The 17,625-nt window shown below is 36.6% G+C and overlaps 2 protein-coding genes across 2 annotated transcripts; one reads left to right on the top strand and one right to left on the bottom strand.

The window, feature by feature from the left end:
- Positions 1 to 6,450: 6,450 nt before the first annotated feature.
- Positions 6,451 to 10,272, top strand: LOC113354043 (mediator of RNA polymerase II transcription subunit 6-like). The gene is made up of 5 exons (XM_026597493.1): positions 6,451 to 6,832; positions 7,256 to 7,427; positions 7,993 to 8,062; positions 9,300 to 9,409; positions 9,880 to 10,272. The coding sequence occupies exons 1-5, from the start codon at positions 6,588 to 6,590 to the stop codon at positions 10,039 to 10,041; spliced, it is 759 nt and encodes a 252-aa protein (XP_026453278.1). The 5' UTR covers positions 6,451 to 6,587; the 3' UTR covers positions 10,042 to 10,272.
- A 2,700-nt stretch (positions 10,273 to 12,972) lies between these two features.
- On the bottom strand, positions 12,973 to 15,980 carry LOC113349309 (inositol oxygenase 1-like). The gene is made up of 11 exons (XM_026593259.1): positions 15,819 to 15,980; positions 15,582 to 15,726; positions 15,325 to 15,406; positions 14,507 to 14,711; positions 14,365 to 14,424; positions 14,188 to 14,240; positions 13,978 to 14,100; positions 13,797 to 13,866; positions 13,609 to 13,687; positions 13,442 to 13,523; positions 12,973 to 13,347 (listed from the first exon to the last, which is right to left on the bottom strand). The coding sequence occupies exons 1-11, from the start codon at positions 15,835 to 15,837 to the stop codon at positions 13,321 to 13,323; spliced, it is 945 nt and encodes a 314-aa protein (XP_026449044.1). The 5' UTR covers positions 15,838 to 15,980; the 3' UTR covers positions 12,973 to 13,320.
- Between the last annotated feature and the right edge of the window lie 1,645 nt (positions 15,981 to 17,625).

Here is a 17,625-nt window from a genome sequence, read left to right as displayed (position 1 = left end):
GCAAAATTTAATCTCGAAAAACAAAATCGAAGAGAACTTTTGACAGATTTTCACATATAATTCAGAAAACCTTAGTCGTCTCTCTTTGCCTATCTTTAGTGTAATTTCATACTGGCTCGATGAATTAAGTTGCAATTCTGTTCAGCTTAAGCATGTAAATTCATGTCAATGATACTAATTAACATACTTCATTGCTATTGCTAAAAAAGGGATATAAAAACTTAAGTTGCTGGACAAATATGTCTGCAACAACAACTAACAGATGTCCAAATACTGTATACTATGGTGATGAAATTGAGGTACATAAACTACGAAATCTAAATATACATACCCCATCACTAATTTCGCCTTCTCTTTCATCAATTTTGCCCTGTTCTTCTTGTTTATCTTGTAATTCCCGCTATTTGTCATAAACTACGAAATCTAAACAACAGGACTAAACACACAGAATTCGCAAAAGCTCGTTTCTTTTCACTGTAATCTTCACAAGAAGAATGAGAATTGCAAGATTTATGATTCATATAATTCAAACCTAGATCTAACAAGTGTTTTTTTCATGGATATCGGCATCGTTTCACTGTAATCTTCAAGGAATGGTTGAGAACTAGAAAACCCATGTTCAGGAATATAGAAACAAATCAAAATCTAGATCTACTGGTGTTTATTCAAAAATTAAATTAGTAAAAAATATTGGGGTTCTCGGAGATTCTTACATACCCTCTGAACGTATCTCTACAAGTTTGGTTATGCCTGCAACTTCAAATCCAATTGTAATCTCAAAACATGAAAAAGAGTATCGCTGCTGATCTCCTCTTCAGCTCTCTAAATATCTCGCCTCTCTTTCTCTCGCCGAAGGAAGATTGGAAATGGTATATTTCTCCTTTAAAAGAAAAAAAATATGATAAAACTTAATTTTAGAAATTGTGGGTGTGTGAGAAATTTTCTCTTAAAAAATGCATGCGCGCCTGAAATTTCACGCTCGTGGGTTTGAGGGTGTTGAAAATACTGGCGATATTGGGGTATACCCAAATTTTATATGGACATAGTGCCTTACTAAGGGGAGGCTAAAAGTGGGGTAAGTTTACTTTATTAGCCTTGAACTAATTAACCCTATTACTTAATCTAATAACCCTAAAATTAAAAACTTAAACAAACCGTTAATCTTCTCTTAATCATCTCTTCTTCTTCATCTCATCTTCCATCAAACTCATAAGAAAAAATCTCCGAAAATTGAAAAATTCGATTTTCCTGAAAAATGGTTGATTCCAAACGATCAATAGATAACACAGATCCAATAGGAAGTATCAAAAGATACAAATCAAAGAAAAAAGGTAAGGGAAAAGATGGAACTACTAAACCCGAAAGTTCAATCCCTGATAATGTTGAAAACAACCCTCCGCCGGTGAAAAGAAGACTGTAAGTGATTTCTAAACTCAAACCCATTATTGTTTAGTGTTTTGTGATTGTTAGATTAGGTTAGAAATCAAAAAATATGATTTTCACGGATTTCGGCCGGCAAGGTCGATACTTGCATAACATGCCGGCTGTTGTTTGTTTTATAAGAGCCGGCATCGTATTAGGATGAATAACCTGTCGACCTTTCATAGCATCCATGGAGACTGTTAGACAATAACCAAGGCTGGCAGGGTATATTAACAAACCTTGCCGACGTATCTATAGTCGACATGGTTTTAGTCTTGTACCATGCCGACTTCAGGTCACAGAAACTTGATTTTCATTACTTAAGTGTCGGCATCTTTCTTAAATAGGACCATTCCGACTGTTTATTAGTCGGCATTGTAGGTAATTACAACCTTGTCGACCAGTTGGTAGTCGACACTGTTTAGTTTATCGACCTTGCCGACCAGTAGATGACCAAAACCATATGAAAATGTGTAATAATTTTCATCTCTCTCCCGCTTTATGTGTATGAGTAAGTGGTGAGGAATTGATTATTTTTCTCTGAGAAACAATGAGAACAGTAAATAATTCTTCGCCATTTCCCCATACACGTAAAGTGGAAGGGAGAAGAAAATTGTTATCCAAATTCATGAATGTACCGACCAATATCGTATGTTCAACAATGTTGTTTGTTTTCATATCTCTTATTTGTGCATTTTTTAGGTTCCCAGAGGAAAAAAAAAAGAGGATCCACCTTGTTCGGCTACTGCAGAAAAGCTATTACAATTTATTGACGCAATTTATCCCAATTTAGAAGATCCTAAAGATGAAACTGAAAAGAATTGCCCTGTAAGAAAGTTACTTCTGAGGGGTAAGGAAGATACTGAAGAATTTTTAAAGTTTATGGACAGTCATAGCAATCCCCTCAACTATCAAGAATGCACATCATCAGAGGAGGAAGAAGAGGAGGTTGATCCAAGGACTTTTTGCAGGGCATGTGACTTTTCTGGAGTGAACCCCTATTACAATGAGGACGGTAACTACATAGGTCCAGATAAGGGAAAAACAAAAGTTGATGCTGCTGAAAAAGCTAGTGATGGTTAAGAAGCTAGTGATATGGAGGAAGATAACAACAACAAGAAGGATCCATGAAATTCTTAAACTTTATTATGTTTCACTTGCTTTAGAAACGTAGATTGTGGTTTGAACTATTTGAATTGTTAGTTGTTGGTTTTATACTTGTTAAACTTATGTTAATTTTCAGTTTCAGATGCTTTAGAAGTTATTCTTTTTTTGTGCAGTTTTAGACAAATTTTCATGTTTTCTAAGTCGGCATGGTGTGTAAATTCTACCTTGCCAACCGTATCAATCTTTTACATGCCACTATGTTGTGGAGGAGTGGCGGTCGGCATGGTTTGAAATCTCTACCTTGCCGACTTAAATGTTAATTGTACTTTTTAGGTACAAAGTACATCCCATTGAATGCTCAGCGGCTAAAAATTTCAAAATTAAGATATTAGGTGTGTTGTTATTATAAAAGCATTCTCAACTTCATCTTCAACCTTGCATAAATAATGGAAGTTTCACCACCAAATATTTGTAGTCTTTGTACACTAAGTGGTCATTTTGCAAACGATTGTCCCTTTGATGGAAGCAAATGCACTATTGAAGGTTGTAAGGGATTCTTATTTCTAATGAAAGTTGTAGTATGAGATGTATATCAGCCGTATGCTTCAAAATGCACTTGTTGTGGGTTTTTCTATTGGATAGATGAGCGCCTAGCTCCGTATGAAGATGAAGTTGCTAAAATTAACCTTCTACCATGCACAGATCCATGTTGCGACGGTAAGATGAATCTAATTACCTCTCATAAGAAATTGTGTACCAGAAAAAGATATTATCTATGTCCTAAATGTGTTAGGGTTAAGTTGTATGCTTTAATTAAGGTTTGTATCCGATGTATAATTGGCATTATACTAAATTAAAAGCTTGCCGGCGACTTAAAGGTCCGCATTGTACTAAATCAAAATCTTGCCGGCAAGCATATAGTCGGCATGTTCTCCTAATACACCTTTCCGTCTCTGGTAGAAGATAACATTCAGGAACAACTTTTTTGAAGGAGTTCTTAGCCGACATGGTTGTCCTCATAAACCATGCCGTCTACATAAAAGCCGGCAACCTGGCAAAACCAATACCTTGCCGACTTTCCCAGGCAGGTTTTTTCCTGTGTTGTCATGCAGTATTGTCGGCAATCTGACGAAAGAAAACACTGTCGACCCTGGTACGGTCGGCAGGGTCTTGTAACAAATACAATGCCGTCCAAATGAGTATACACTAAAAAAACCACATCCATTTCATTCATTTGTAGTACTCCAAAGTACATTATACAAAACATGCATGCGATTACAAAAGTACTCCAAAAAGTACGAATGTTTTGTGTGGTACTCCAAATTACATTACACAAAAAGATTCCTTAGTTCCTACCATAATCAATTATCACTCAAATCTATTGGAGGGAGTTCATTCAAATCTATTGAACCTCCTTTAGTCAAATCTATGGGACATTCCCTAGACTCATCTAAAACATTCCAAAGGGTCATGTTGTCCTCATAAAGTTTCATCCATTCCTTGCTCTTGTTGTTTGTGAACTTTTCCCAAAAACTAAACCTACAAAGAGGAGGTAATGGACATTCCTTGTTAAGTTGTAGACCAATAAAATTATTTTTATCCACCAAAGCCATGACAATTCTTCTATGCTTGAGTTGCTCCACGCAAACCGCATGTTTCGGTGCAAATGTTATACATAGTCCCTTACTAAAAAAATGTACCACGCAATTCCACGTATCCGCCAATAGATGGCCACACTCCGGCATTCTCAACCAATGCTCCCATTTGACCGGTGCATTTCCCTCCGGGCCTTTAACACTAGTTAGCAAATATTTAAAAGTTGCTTCTTTGTCCTCCATGGAACCTTCTAGCATCATTGAGATATGAAACTCCTTGTCGTTTTCTAGTCGGGCGGCCATCATCTTTCTTATGTATCGACATTGGGTGAGATTCTCCTCGACCGCTCCACTTAGGTGACCCAATTGTTGCGAGACAACGTGAAACCCACAATTTTCATCTTTCGGGATGTCGTCGGTACCAATAACGAACTCTTGAATAATTGAAGGGAGTTGTACGCGATACTCTTGCAACACCGGTTTGTCCAACAATGTTCAACAAAGGCATGTTGTACCTATTCGTCTTATAAGTACAATCCATGAACAAAACTTGGTAAAAGAAACGCGCCAATTGAATCATATCGGGGTGAGCAAGAAAAATACGATCCACCTTCCCCTCCGATGACTCATGGTGCCTCACCGCGTAGTTGTATTCGTGTATTAACCATTGTGATTCTTCCATCACCTTTCTTCCATCCCATTCAATTCTTTTAATAGTTGCATTGGCCGCATAAATTGTAGACAATGAAGAAAGGTTACGCGGGTCATCCCTCTTGAACTTACTAAGGATCTTACTTGGTTTAATTCCCAAACTTGTTCGAACTCGTGCGGTTTCAACTTGGCAACTTGACAATGCCCAATAAGAGTTTCCAAATCTTTATGGTTATGCCAACCAACATCAACTCTAGTCATTCTCCACATGTCATCGTTGTCTTTGTTCCTCCCAAGAATAATCTTGAATGGGCATCCACACTTCTTTGATTTTGTCTTGTACACCCTATTCGTCTTCTTATCATACACATAACCCTTTCTCTTGTGACTTTCGTCCGACGACCCATAACACTCGCATACCATTTCAAACCGCGTAGATTTTTGTTGGGTGTTTTTCACTAGAACGCACATCTTCTCTTTTGCTTTCTCAACAATCCAATTGACCGCATCGTCTTTTTCCTTCCATTCCAAATCATTAGCATAATGTGCGGAAGTATCAGGACCCTTAATTTTCTGAGATTAAGGCTAATCCGTCATCGGTACCAATGCAACGATCTACAAAACATCAAAAGTTAATTGATATGTATTCACTGAGTCGGCAGGGTCGACATGTAAAACCCTGCCGACAACAAAACAGCCGGCAAGGAATCAAACTTTAACAGTGCCGACCAAGCTAGAGTCGGCAAGGTTCAAAAATCTAAGCTTCCGGCTAAAGAATTTTCAAGTAGTGACTCATGTGTTGTAAAACTGAAAGTCCGCATGGTTTTATAAGTCTACCCTGCCGACACAAATGCTGCTTATGAAAAGTCGGCACGTTGTTCAATTAACAACCACACCGGCATGTGGTGCCGGCATGATTGACAAGCGTCGACCCTGTCGACCGTATGCATCAAAAGTGAAAAAACAAAAACAAAATCCATCATTTGCATGGAAAAATCACAATCTTCACCACGTAGGTTGTCTACCTGATTACTTGCAGCTCCATTCTCTTCTTCTTGGTTATTGGATTCTACATTTGGCTCAAGATATTCATCACTTCCATACCCTTCATGAGTTTGAGGAAAATAAAAGTGAGGGTCATGCATGTAATCCATTTGATCATGGTCTGGGAGATCATCATACAAGTACTCATATGTAGGAGGAAAGTTAGAAGGCTCCCCCACTTCAAAATCAGGATTTGAATCACTCATATCAAAAATTTCTCAAAAACCCTAACTTTTCCCCCCCAAAACTTCCTCTACTACTTCATTCTACTTCTCCCTCTAAATTATTTCTAAAACCCAACTTATAAATCAACTAACTAATCTAACTAATCTAATCATTTTAATTAAATTAGTGCTAATTATTGGGGGGCATTTTAGCCATTTATAAAAAATAAGGTTAAGGGGTGGCTTGGTTTTACTTCATAATAATCACATTTTGTCTTATTGGATATATTCCAATTAGTTTGAGTATACCCCAATCTCGCCAGGTTAAAAATCTGAAAAATGGATGTGGCAGTAGTTTTCACTTTAACTTTTAGCTATTTGACGGTCGCCAAATGGGCCTGGTCGTTTTGACATAACACCTAAAGCCTATAAGGCTATAACTAGAAGATGCTTGATCAATCTCCGGAGCTTCCACCTCAAACGCAACAGTAAACTAACATTTAAATTTCCAAAAACCCTAAATCGAAGAGGAAACCCCCAAATTACAGTGAAAATTAGTTAGACTTTTGAAATTCTTCTCAAATTTGGCGGGGATTGAGAGACTATGGCGACGCCAATGATGCCACCAGGTGGAAACCCTAACATGGATGGAAATCCACAGTTACCACCAACTCCTGGTACAGATATGACAGGAATATGTTTTAGAGATCAGTTATGGTTAAATTCATATCCTCTTGATCGAAATCTTGTGTTCGATTACTTCGCTTTATCTCCATTTTATGATTTTAGTTGTAATAATGAACAGCTCAGGATGCAACAGATTCATCCTCTCGATATCTCTCATCTCCAGTAAGATCTCCCTCTCTGTTTATAATGTTGAATTTGCTTCTTTGGTTAGCCTTTACTTAAGTTTGTGTTGATTAGGGCAATGTCAAGTGACTTTCACCTTTCGCAGAAGACGCTGATTTGGAGTTTGGTGTCGCTGTGTGCGATTTCTATGACTTTAGGCTTAGACATTGCACCATATTGATTCAACAACACTAAGTTTGCGGTAATTAGGGCAATGTCACGGCACCATCTATGGTCTAGCTAAATGCAATTTCTACTTAGGCTTAGACATCGTACCATGTGATTCAACAACGTTCTGTGAGATTGTAACTCTCGAAGTCACCAATCAATTAGTGTTTTAGATTATGTTTAACAAAACCTTGCACACACTAGAAATGTGCTCATGTATGCTCGTTCGTCTGCTGATATATTGTAATTGTATAGGAAAATGTCTGGCATTGAGTTCAGCCTAAGTGAAGTAATGGAGCCACATCTATTTGTCATTAAAAAACAAAAGCGAGAAGCTGAGAGAGTCACACCCATGCTTACATATTATGTCTTGGATGGTTCTATTTATCAAGCGCCTCAGCTTGCCAATGTCTTTGCAGCTCGAATTGTAAGTGTTCTAATTACTGTCTTATATATCATAACTTGTTCACATGCTTTCGGTTCTGATAGCATAAGATCATACAAATTTAACTTCTAGGTATATGTTATTCTTGTGGGAGTTCACATGAAACAATTGAGCAAGGTGTTTAGGATTTTTTATGAATAGATAATGGCAATTCAGTGAATGTGTGTCTGTTTTGTTTTCATTTTATTATGTAATCCTCTGAAGGAGATTTGGCTCCCATGGTGGTCAACTGGGAAGATCATACCTTAAAAAAACAAAAAACAAAAAATAAAAAAATGGGAAGAGCCTGTTCCAGTCCCTCATGAGTCGGGACCATGTATGAGAGTTATTCCTGTAAATTGATAGGAGTAGATGGGGAAGGGACACTGGTATTTCCTTAATGAATCATCACTCATGACTTCAATTTATACACTTTTTTTCTTGAGTCACACCTTCAGTTGATGTTTTTGAATTAGACTTACTTTTCCAGTTTTCAAATATTGTTCTTCAATTATTTTGAAATTCTCCATCTCTCTACGTTTATCCTGATCAATTTGTGATGTGCCAGGGACGAGCACTTTATCATATATCAAAGGCTTTTACAACTGCTGCATCCAAGTCGGAGAAAATTGGATACGGTACCTGTACTTTTACTTCTCATGCAGTTGACTTTTCTTTTCCTTTTCTCATTCAATTATTCCCTTTTGTACACGCGCCTGTCTCTCATAATGTGATGTAAGTTCTTTTTACCGGAGGGTATTGGAAAATAACAACAGATAATGTCAAAGTTGAGTCAAACACACCACTCTTTGATTTGAACAAAGCATGATCATTAAGAACTTAATATTAATTAGCGAATACTACTGATTAGTTAGGAATCATGATTCTGAATTCCATAATAAGTATCAAAAGAGAAGAGAAAACTAGGAAATTGATTATAAATAGCTATTGCAAGGTTCTATTGTAGGGTTTTAATCCTCTAATGCCTTTTGCCTATCCTCTAATAGAATAAGCATACCCCTGGTTTATTCTAGAGTAGAAAGAGAAGAGAAAACTAAGAAATTGAATATAAATACCTACTGTAAGGTTGTAACCCTCTAATGGCTTTTGCCTATCATCTGGTCTCAATAAGTATAGCCCTAGCGCACTTGATACCCTTAGAGTCACGTGTCCGAATGTATATCTCGTATCCAAGCATGTCGGGAATCCGACAGCATTGATTTAGAGCCATTTCAGTAGGCTGGTTGAATGGCGCATGAAGTAATGCATTAGTAAGCGTGAAGAATCTTAAGAGAGGGTTCACTTGTTTACGTTGATGCTACTTCTGCCAAGTCAAAAGGTGTGAAACCTAATCATAGGTCTGCCAAATCAGTTAACCAGAAAAAAAAATAGAACAGTAAAGTGGTGGGAGAGAAAAACATATATTCGCCTCATGCTTAAAAAAAAAAATCGCCTCAAGTCACCCTTGCAGATGATGGAGTTTGATTACTTTTTGGTTTGATCAGGTTGATTGCTGTATAGAGAGATGTCTGATTGGCTGTGATTTTCCCTTAGCATCTCACTCAGTTCCAGATGTTTGATTAGGATGCTGAATCATATTATATATGTTTGGCATTATTTGTTCCTAATCTCTGAACAATTTTCTGGCTGCTGTCTGATAATGGATATTGAAACTCTCCTCAGTCACTGATCTTCTGAGATGAGGGATTTATAGAAAGAAGAGTCAGCTTATATTTGCTGCTAGTATTTCTAGCTGAATTACTGTTGTGATGCCTACTTTTGAAAGTATTCTCTTTCTTTTTATTTTAATGTTTGATTTGAGTTGTATTATTATTCTACTATTTTGACACAAGCGTACTTTACCATTATGTGCAGTTGATGGTGAAAATGAGAGTACTGGCACGGAAGCAAAGGTTGTAAAAGAAACAATCGATTTTAAGGAAGTAAAACGAATAGACCACATTCTCGGAGCACTGCAACGCAAGGTAGACTTATAACTCCCATTTGCACTTTCCGTAAATGATTGTCGAGGTTTAGAATGTCACTATTAGACATTTTAGTAGACCGGGAAAAGTCATGTATATACTTGAAAGCAGGTATTTTTCTGCGGAAAGTTTCAAGGCCAACACCAAAACATACCCCAAATTGAACTAGACATTTTTGAGATTCTTGTGGTTATGTTTGCTTTTCATTTTCAACAGCAGTCTCTCATGTAAACGAAACAACAAAGAAAAAGATGTAATTCTTGCTCACGGCTTTGATGTTTTTATTCGTGTATATGTCCTTTTGCCAAATTTAGGGTGTCAGGGACCTTGATAATCTAAAGAATCTGAGAGATCAAAATTATTGCTGCTAATTTGGAAGCAAATTTGTGCTGCAGGTCCTAGTGTAGCTTATTTATGAATGTTTTAGAGATATCAAAGTTACATGTGTTCTTGTCCTCTTTTTGTTGCAGCTTCAACCGGCCCCTCCTCCACCTCCGTATCCAGAAGGTTATGTTCCTCCAACATCTGAAGCCGATAAAGGCCCTGAAAATCCAGAAGCAGCTGAACCTCAGCCTCCTCCTCTTGATCCAATCATAGATCAAGGTCCCTCCAAAAGGATGAAATATAATTAAGAATCTGAAATGTAGTTGATCCAGCACTGCAATATAATTTTCTGTTGCAAATGTTACAACCCATGTATGAATGAAATTAATTATGGAAAAGTTTAATCGGCATTATTTTGCTTGCAGTATTTTAAACCTCCTTGGGTAGAAATTTTAGTTTTTTCTTCACTGAGCTTGTCAGTGCTTGTATACTCTTCCCCCTATTTTGGGTTCATTCCTTTGTAAACCTTATTTGATCAATGAATCTTTCTTTATCTTAAAAAAGAAAAGTCATTCTGTCAACCAAGAGACTAGAATGGTTCAGCATTTCAAGGAGTTTGACCTTGTTGGTTGCATCTGATTCTGAAATCACCTATGATAGGTTCACTCTTTGCGGCCATCTGATTTTATTCAATATTGTATCGAAAAGCCTCGTTTACCAATTTTAATAGTAATTATGCCAAATTTTGAGCCATTAGAGCTGGTTTGAGTTTCCTAAATAACCCAAGAGGAGTGTATTTTGATGGGAAAAGGCCCAATGATCAAGACATGTCACTACTACGTTACATGATTCTCGGTTTCGAAAAGCTCTTAAGTCGTGTGTTTTGTTTTCCCCCATTTTGAGGGTTCCGAAGAAAAAATGAGAGGGGAGATTCTTACAATTCTGCACGTCGCAAGCAAGAAAATGGAAATGTTAAATATGTATCGGAAAATCTCAGCTGAAAGATCTCACTATTGGTGATGCCAACAAGCTTCTTCTCTGTTTATTAGACTATAAGGAAGAGTTGACAAATACTTAAAAATCAATTGAGCATGCGATCATCCGAATATTTCCAGATTCGGCTTCAGCTAGCAAGATCACGGTGACTTATCCATTAGTATATCTTACAACTATGAAACAATATTTTTAATTTTTTTTTGTTTTTGTTTTGTTGTTTTTTGACATCTTCATTTGTGAATACGACCAAGCTCCATCTATAAATAGCTAGCCCTGATGTCTCATATTTGTATAAAAGCTTCAAGATTTTATATTTTCTACCGGTTAGCAATGTCAATAAGTCGAAGTCGCGGTTCTAGATTAGGCTTCTTTCTTTTGATTGCCCTCGTCTTTGCTAGTTATATTCTCGTATCTGTTGCGGAGGGTAAGTAATCATTCAGTTGCAAATGTTCCATGGAAATACTAGTGTCATCTTAGTTGGTTGTATTACTAATAAAACTTGATTATTTGTTAATTAACAAATTCGCAGAGGAGAAACCGAAACCCGACTTAAAAGCTATCTTGGAGAAATTTACGAAAAAAAAAGAATAATGGAGAAATTGACTAAAGGAGCCCACCCGTTATAGGAATTGCTTGGTTTTGTTGTTGTTGTTAACTACCAGCAGGATAAATTTTTGATGGGGGAGTTTTTTGATTGGTGCATGACTCATATATTTCTCAAGAAGAAATTTATTCATTATCAGCCCTTGTATTTTTTATTTATTTTTTTGTTCTTTTTTTGTTTTGAAGCAAGAAGATATTTATTAAAAGAAATTAATGGTGTACATGACTCATATCTTTCTCAAGTTGTAATCTGATACAACTAGGGGAAGAAGTTGACAGTACATTGTTTAACCTTTCAATTTTAGCATGTTTCGGTATAATATCTGCTATCATCTCCTTTGAAAAATATAATGACATGGCCAGGAGTTAAATTGTGTCACTAACTATATTGTGAAGTCTCCAGTCTAAATTTAGACTTCCATTATTAACAGCATCAACCACCAATTTTGAGTCAAGTTCAATTCGAACTGTCTCCAGATTAAGCTCTTTTGCGCAGCAAACTCCTTCCCAGAGAGCTCCACTGTCCTGCAGAATATCTAAAAAGTAGACCAATTTTCCAAGCATCTCACCGATCATACACCCACCAAATAAGTCGTGCGTTTTGTCTTCCCCCATTTCGAGGGTTCCTAAGAAAAATAAGAGAAAGAATTCCAACAACTTTGCACGGCTAAAACAAGAAACTGGAAATGTTAAATCAAACATAATTAAAAATACTCAACTGAAAGATCTCATCTCACTATTAATCCTAGAGGAATAGTTGACAAATGCTTCAGAAATCATATTAGCGTTTGATCATCCGAATATCTACAGATTTGGCTCCAGTTATTAAGATCACGGATACTTATATTAGTATATCTTACAGCTATGAAACAATTTTTTTTTTTATATATATATTTTCATCTATAAATTCGACCAAGCTCCAATATATAAATAGCTAGCCTTGATATCTCATATATTATTTGTATAAAAGCTTTAAGAATTTATACCGTACATGCAAAGTTAAGCCATGGCAACAAGTCAAAGTCGCGGTTCTAGATTAGGCTTCTTCCTTATGATTGCCCTTGTCTTTGCTAGTTGTATTATAAAAGCTTTGGAGTGCTCATGACATGCCAGTGCCATTTTAGGTGGTTGTTGAAATTATAAATTTGCAGGAGAACAGAAAGAGAATCCGGACTTGAAAGTAATAATCGCGATATTAATGGCAGGAGGAGCCAGAAAGGGAGAAGAGGGCGCGGCCGCGGCGTAACCAGAAAGGGACTTGAAAGCAATAGTCAGTCCTGGGTTTGGATTTTTAAGAAGCAAGCACAAGGTGTCTGAGGTCTACTATTTTTTTCTTATTATTACTGCATTTGTACGACAGATGAAGCCGTTCCCTGCAAAGTTAGAGGCATCCACAAAGCTAGTATCGTAATTGATTTTTAATGTCAAACGATTGGGTGGGTCTGGAGATTGCTGCTTAGGCTACAGGAAACCAGTCATTCTGTCGTTTATTTGACTGGATTGATGCAACAGAAGACCATTTAGGCACAAATTACCTTGCTCAATGAGAATAACTTTGTTTCAAATGTCATACATGATCATCTGTACCTTGTGTAGGGCCTCGCAAGACATTGCAATAGGGGTTGTACCATGTTGGGAAATGTTCAACTGAAAATTACTAGAGAAAGAGATAGACAGTAAATGAACCTCATCATAGCATTAACTTAATGAGGTATAAACAGAGAAGCTACACTCTATATAAAACATATAGATACAGCAGCTATCTCAGTTTTGTTTATTACAAAAGATAAAAAGAACAAGACATCCCAAATGAAATAACACCCCATGCAGCCATACTCAACATTAAGAATAGAAAATCTAAAGCATCACCACCCAAGGGACAACAACAACAACAACAAAACTAATACATGTAGACAGACGTACGAATTCACACTGATGATAACTTTTCGTGGTTGATCTCATAAACCTTCTCCTCTCTTTATTTGTCTTCACCATTTGAGCTTGGCAGGGAAATACTGCAGAAACACAAATTAAACAATGTGAACCAAATAACACATAAAACCATACTTTGTGTTACTAGAAATACTGAACGTTCCAATTGATGTATACCTTTTCAATAAGGGACAAGTAGTAGGGTTTCACTTCTTCTTGGTTAACTCTCACTTTGCTTTTGCTGTACAAGTCATATTTGCTGTTTCATGATACAAGAAGTCGAGCTTAGTAATGGACTACAGGGAAAATATATCAATCAAGTGGAAATGCACAAAGAGACATACTTGAAGACATGAAGCCATTTCAGCATTTCGTGGTCCTCATCATTCATAAGGTGTCTATATGCTCCAGACCGGTGCATTGCTAGAAATGAGAAAAACAAAAAACTGTCAGTTAAAGTCTAGGCAAAGAAATGAATAAGAAAAGTCAAATATGTGAATGATAAAACAAATGAAATGAGGTAATATCAAACCATAGAAGGAATGGAATCTGATGATAAATAGAGCAGCTGGAGGTAATGTGGTGTTGTTTCCTTTTGACACCTGACGCAAATCACGATACAGATTGAGATTTCAGGTGAACATTGTTCAGACTTCAAAGTTCAGAGTGTAGACAGAATTGGACTCGCAATTCCAGTGATGCGTGTTGCTTACCAAGTACATGTACTCGTCGTGGCCCCATGACATTGTAACCTTGTCAAGACCACAGTTCTCAGTGTAAACCCCTAGCTTTGTGTTGTAAAGTGGGTTATCATTGTCTGGGTTCTCCTTGAAGTACTGGAATAACAATTAGATAAACCAATCCATATCAGAATCCGATTAGAGTGTCAAATGATTTTTGTAATTCATATAACGATGTTTTACCTGGTGATGAACGATATTTTCATCGAATGCACATCCAAGTGGGAATGTATCACCTGTATGCATGCGTCCAAGTAGGTTAATATCATATAACACAGCTCTAGAACCGCAAAGCCCGAATTTTTGGTAAAAAGGGTAAAAAAATCATATGCTGATTTGTGGGAGGATATAAAGACTCACCAACAACACTCCATTGTGGTTGGTGGCCAAATGCTGGGTGCAACAAAACTTTGCCCAAATCTGGTAACATAATTATAAAACTGCAGTCAGGAAAAAATTACCATGTGTTCATAATGTGTACATTGGGGGGATTTTTTTTTACCATGGATAAGAGCAGTAAGGTGAAGCCAATCTTCATTAGGGTAATCCCTTCTGATAGCTTCAGCAGTTTGAAGAAGATGTTCAATCTGAGGTTCATCCAAATCTGGGTCACTCTCATCAACAAATTCATTAAGGAGTTCACAGCATTCCCATATACTCATCTCAGTTTTGTCTAGCTTTTCATAGTACTCCTTCTTCTTTATTGCCTGCCCAAGGTAAAATAGATACCAATGCATTTTATCTTAAGTTAAAAAAAATATCCACAAATTGGGTATAAAATGATACCTGACTCAAATAGTTCTTAATCAGAGGTATAAGCCGAATTAGCCTTCCAGGCAGACATCAGAAATATGGAAAAACAAAATAATTTGACATCTGACTCGGATTGAGTCAGATGCTTCCAAACAAACAGGGACGGGTGGTGCTTATCTGACTCAGGCCCGAACATATGGGTGTAAGCCCTTGGGTGCAAGAATGGTGTCTATTTGTGCTAGCTAACCGGAGAATCTTGATGTATGAATCCAAAATTACTGATAAGAAATTTCTGTTTCAATGGGTCCCACGGGTTTCAGAATTTATAGTTAAGGACACTCCTTACTTTTTAAAGAGTCTTCTTAAAGTTGTCTTTATATCAAAAAAGGACAAATATAAATCTTATAAAGAAAAAGGACAATATTTGATACGGAATATGGCCTTCTTTGAGAAGTAGAAAATCGAAAACGTTCAATGTAAGTCCCCTTTTGTCCTTAAGTAGAATTACTATAAATAAAACTTAGGGTGTAAAAAAGAATTTAATGAAAAATAGAAAAACAAACTTACGAATTCATAGGTTTGATTGATGTGATTTGTTCTGTAGAATTCTTCTACAGATTCTTTTCTCTCGCTCTCCTTTTCATAATCCCTGCATTATTCATAATTCTTTTCCTTAGTTATAATTATTTTGTTCAGAAAATTTGTAAAAAAAAATAAAAGCATAAATTTTAATCTCCATGACACAATTTTGTTAAAGAGAAATATTATACATCCGATAAAATAAAAATTCGTTGACATTGTTAAAATGACAGAGAACTATAAACCTAAAAGAATGGCCAAAAGCATTGCTTTCCGGAACTTCGAATCCTCCGTCACGTTTCAAATCCTGTTGTTCTTCTTTTGTTACTTCTTCTTCTTTGTTAATCTCTTCCTTGTGGTCAAGGTTGTTGTTTTCAACAACAACCAGTTCTGAAAATACATTATAATCAACATCCAAGATATTAGTAAAACATGCACAATATATTTTCACCAAATTATGAATTAAAACAAACAATATTTACCTGGAACAATGACCGTCATGGTGGATTCCTAGATAAGAGGAAGAGAAATACTTAATATTTGAAGAACAACAAGATGAATTTAAAAAATTTCAGGAGATAAATTTTGAGAGAGCTTGGGAACCCTAAAGGAAAATGGAGATCCTTTTATAGGGGTGGTTTCAGCAAGTCACGGGACCCTGAATATTCTGTATTACACTAAAATTTGGAAAATTGTACCCGTCAAAGAACTGCCGTTAATTTTGTCAATGTACCGAAATAGCCTTGGAGAAACTAAACTTATCAGATTATGGATTAATAGTGGGTGGTAAATATAATTGTACTGTATCTGCGTGTGTAGATAGTCAGATCCTTATCCAAGTAATTAATTTAAGGATTTGGTTCATTTACTGTTTGCGAATAGGTTAATTACGTACCGTTGATAAACTTAAGTGTTCCTATTTAAGGATTTTTAAAACTGTTTTGTCGATTAAATTAGGATAATTAAATTAGCTCTTAATTTTGTTAAGTTTAGTATGTACACACGTAATTCTCAAATCGGGTACAGCTTGTTCTAGTCCCATGCAAAAAAAGTTATAGTACAAAATTGCGTTAAAATATCATTTTACATTGTCGCATCATTCAAAAAGATTCGTATTATTTTGAAGAAAGATGGTACTGTTTAATGACATCCAGGCTGATATAGGGGTCAAGACTAGCAGAAGTAGCTGAAGCTCGTGAAGGCATGAGTGACCTGGGCTATTCAAAACGGAATCAAGAGAAGCCCATTTTGGTAGGAAATTTGGTGACCACGAAGGCATTGTGATTTATCCGAACTGTGATCGGTCTGTATCTATAATACTATGAGGTTTTATGAAAAGAGCAATTGCATAAACATATTGAAACCTACCCTCCCCTGTCTTGTTTTAATAACAACACAGATACTACAAGTTGATATGTTAACCTTCTGATTCTGGAAAAATAAATATTCTGAAAAGGAAAAAAAATAAAAATAGGCCAAAGTACTGTGATAGTATCTCTTTTTCAAACACGGAGGAAGTACCACTTATTGCATAAACAGAAACCCTCCATAGCCTTTGGTAAGAAACACATTCTACTATTTCGAAATGCCTTCGACATGTCAATCTTTAACTCATAGTAATCAAATTCTCTCTTTGTGTTCTGTTAGAATACGGGCATCCAACTCAAAACCAATTGGCAATGAGTGGAGAGACCCTAAGAGATTATAAACCGCAGGATCTTAGATTGCCCAACAATGTGGGACTAATAATCTCAATACGCCCCCTCACGTGTAGCCTCGTTGGGTCTAACACGTGGACAATAAATCGAGTGACGCAGAGTAAAGGTGCGGTCAAACGACTCGACACAAATAACCTGCTATGATACCATGTTAGAGAAAGTCTTATGGTGGAATCCAACCTATTCCAAGTGTGGAAAAACCATGGAATGTCAAGTCTAGTGGCTTCCAAGTTGGGGCTTTCCACAAAAAATTCAAGGAGGGTTCCATGGTTTGGTGGAAGGGTTCGTGGAATCCATCTAAACGCAAATAAGAATAGCGCTAAACGCAAATAAGATTGGCGCTAAAAAAACGCCATTAAGAATTGTGTTTTCTTTTTATCCATAGATTTAAAATGAGTTGTTGAAATCTAACGGCTGGAAAAAAAAGCCTCATTCTTAATTGCGTTTTTTTAGCTCCATTAAGAATAACGTTTTTACTATTCCACCATTACACTTGCTCTTCCATCCACAGTTCCAAGTGCTGAGGTGGCGTGGAAGATGGATGGATTCCACCATAAGACTTGCTCTTAGA

Source organism: Papaver somniferum, chromosome 2 (assembly GCF_003573695.1).
Source record: "Papaver somniferum cultivar HN1 chromosome 2, ASM357369v1, whole genome shotgun sequence".
NCBI lineage: Eukaryota > Viridiplantae > Streptophyta > Magnoliopsida > Ranunculales > Papaveraceae > Papaver > Papaver somniferum.
The sequence above is the reverse complement of the archived record's forward strand: the minus strand, read 5'-3'. Positions and strand labels throughout refer to the sequence as shown.

What these genes read in the sequence shown, in the direction of transcription:
- LOC113354043 (XM_026597493.1), top strand. Translation starts at nt 6,588, where the DNA reads ATGGCGACGCCAATGATGCCACCAGGTGGAAACCCTAACATGGATGGA. An exon ending in CTCGATATCTCTCATCTCCA is followed by an intron (nt 6,833 to 7,255) that starts GTAAGATCTCCC and finishes GTAATTGTATAG; the next exon opens with GAAAATGTCTGGCATTGAGT. An exon ending in TCGGAGCACTGCAACGCAAG is followed by an intron (nt 9,410 to 9,879) that starts GTAGACTTATAA and finishes TTTTTGTTGCAG; the next exon opens with CTTCAACCGGCCCCTCCTCC.
- LOC113349309 (XM_026593259.1), bottom strand. An exon ending in ACGACGAGTACATGTACTTG is followed by an intron (nt 13,867 to 13,977) that starts GTAAGCAACACG and finishes GATTTGCGTCAG; the next exon opens with GTGTCAAAAGGAAACAACAC. An exon ending in AAATGGCTTCATGTCTTCAA is followed by an intron (nt 13,524 to 13,608) that starts GTATGTCTCTTT and finishes ATCATGAAACAG; the next exon opens with CAAATATGACTTGTACAGCA.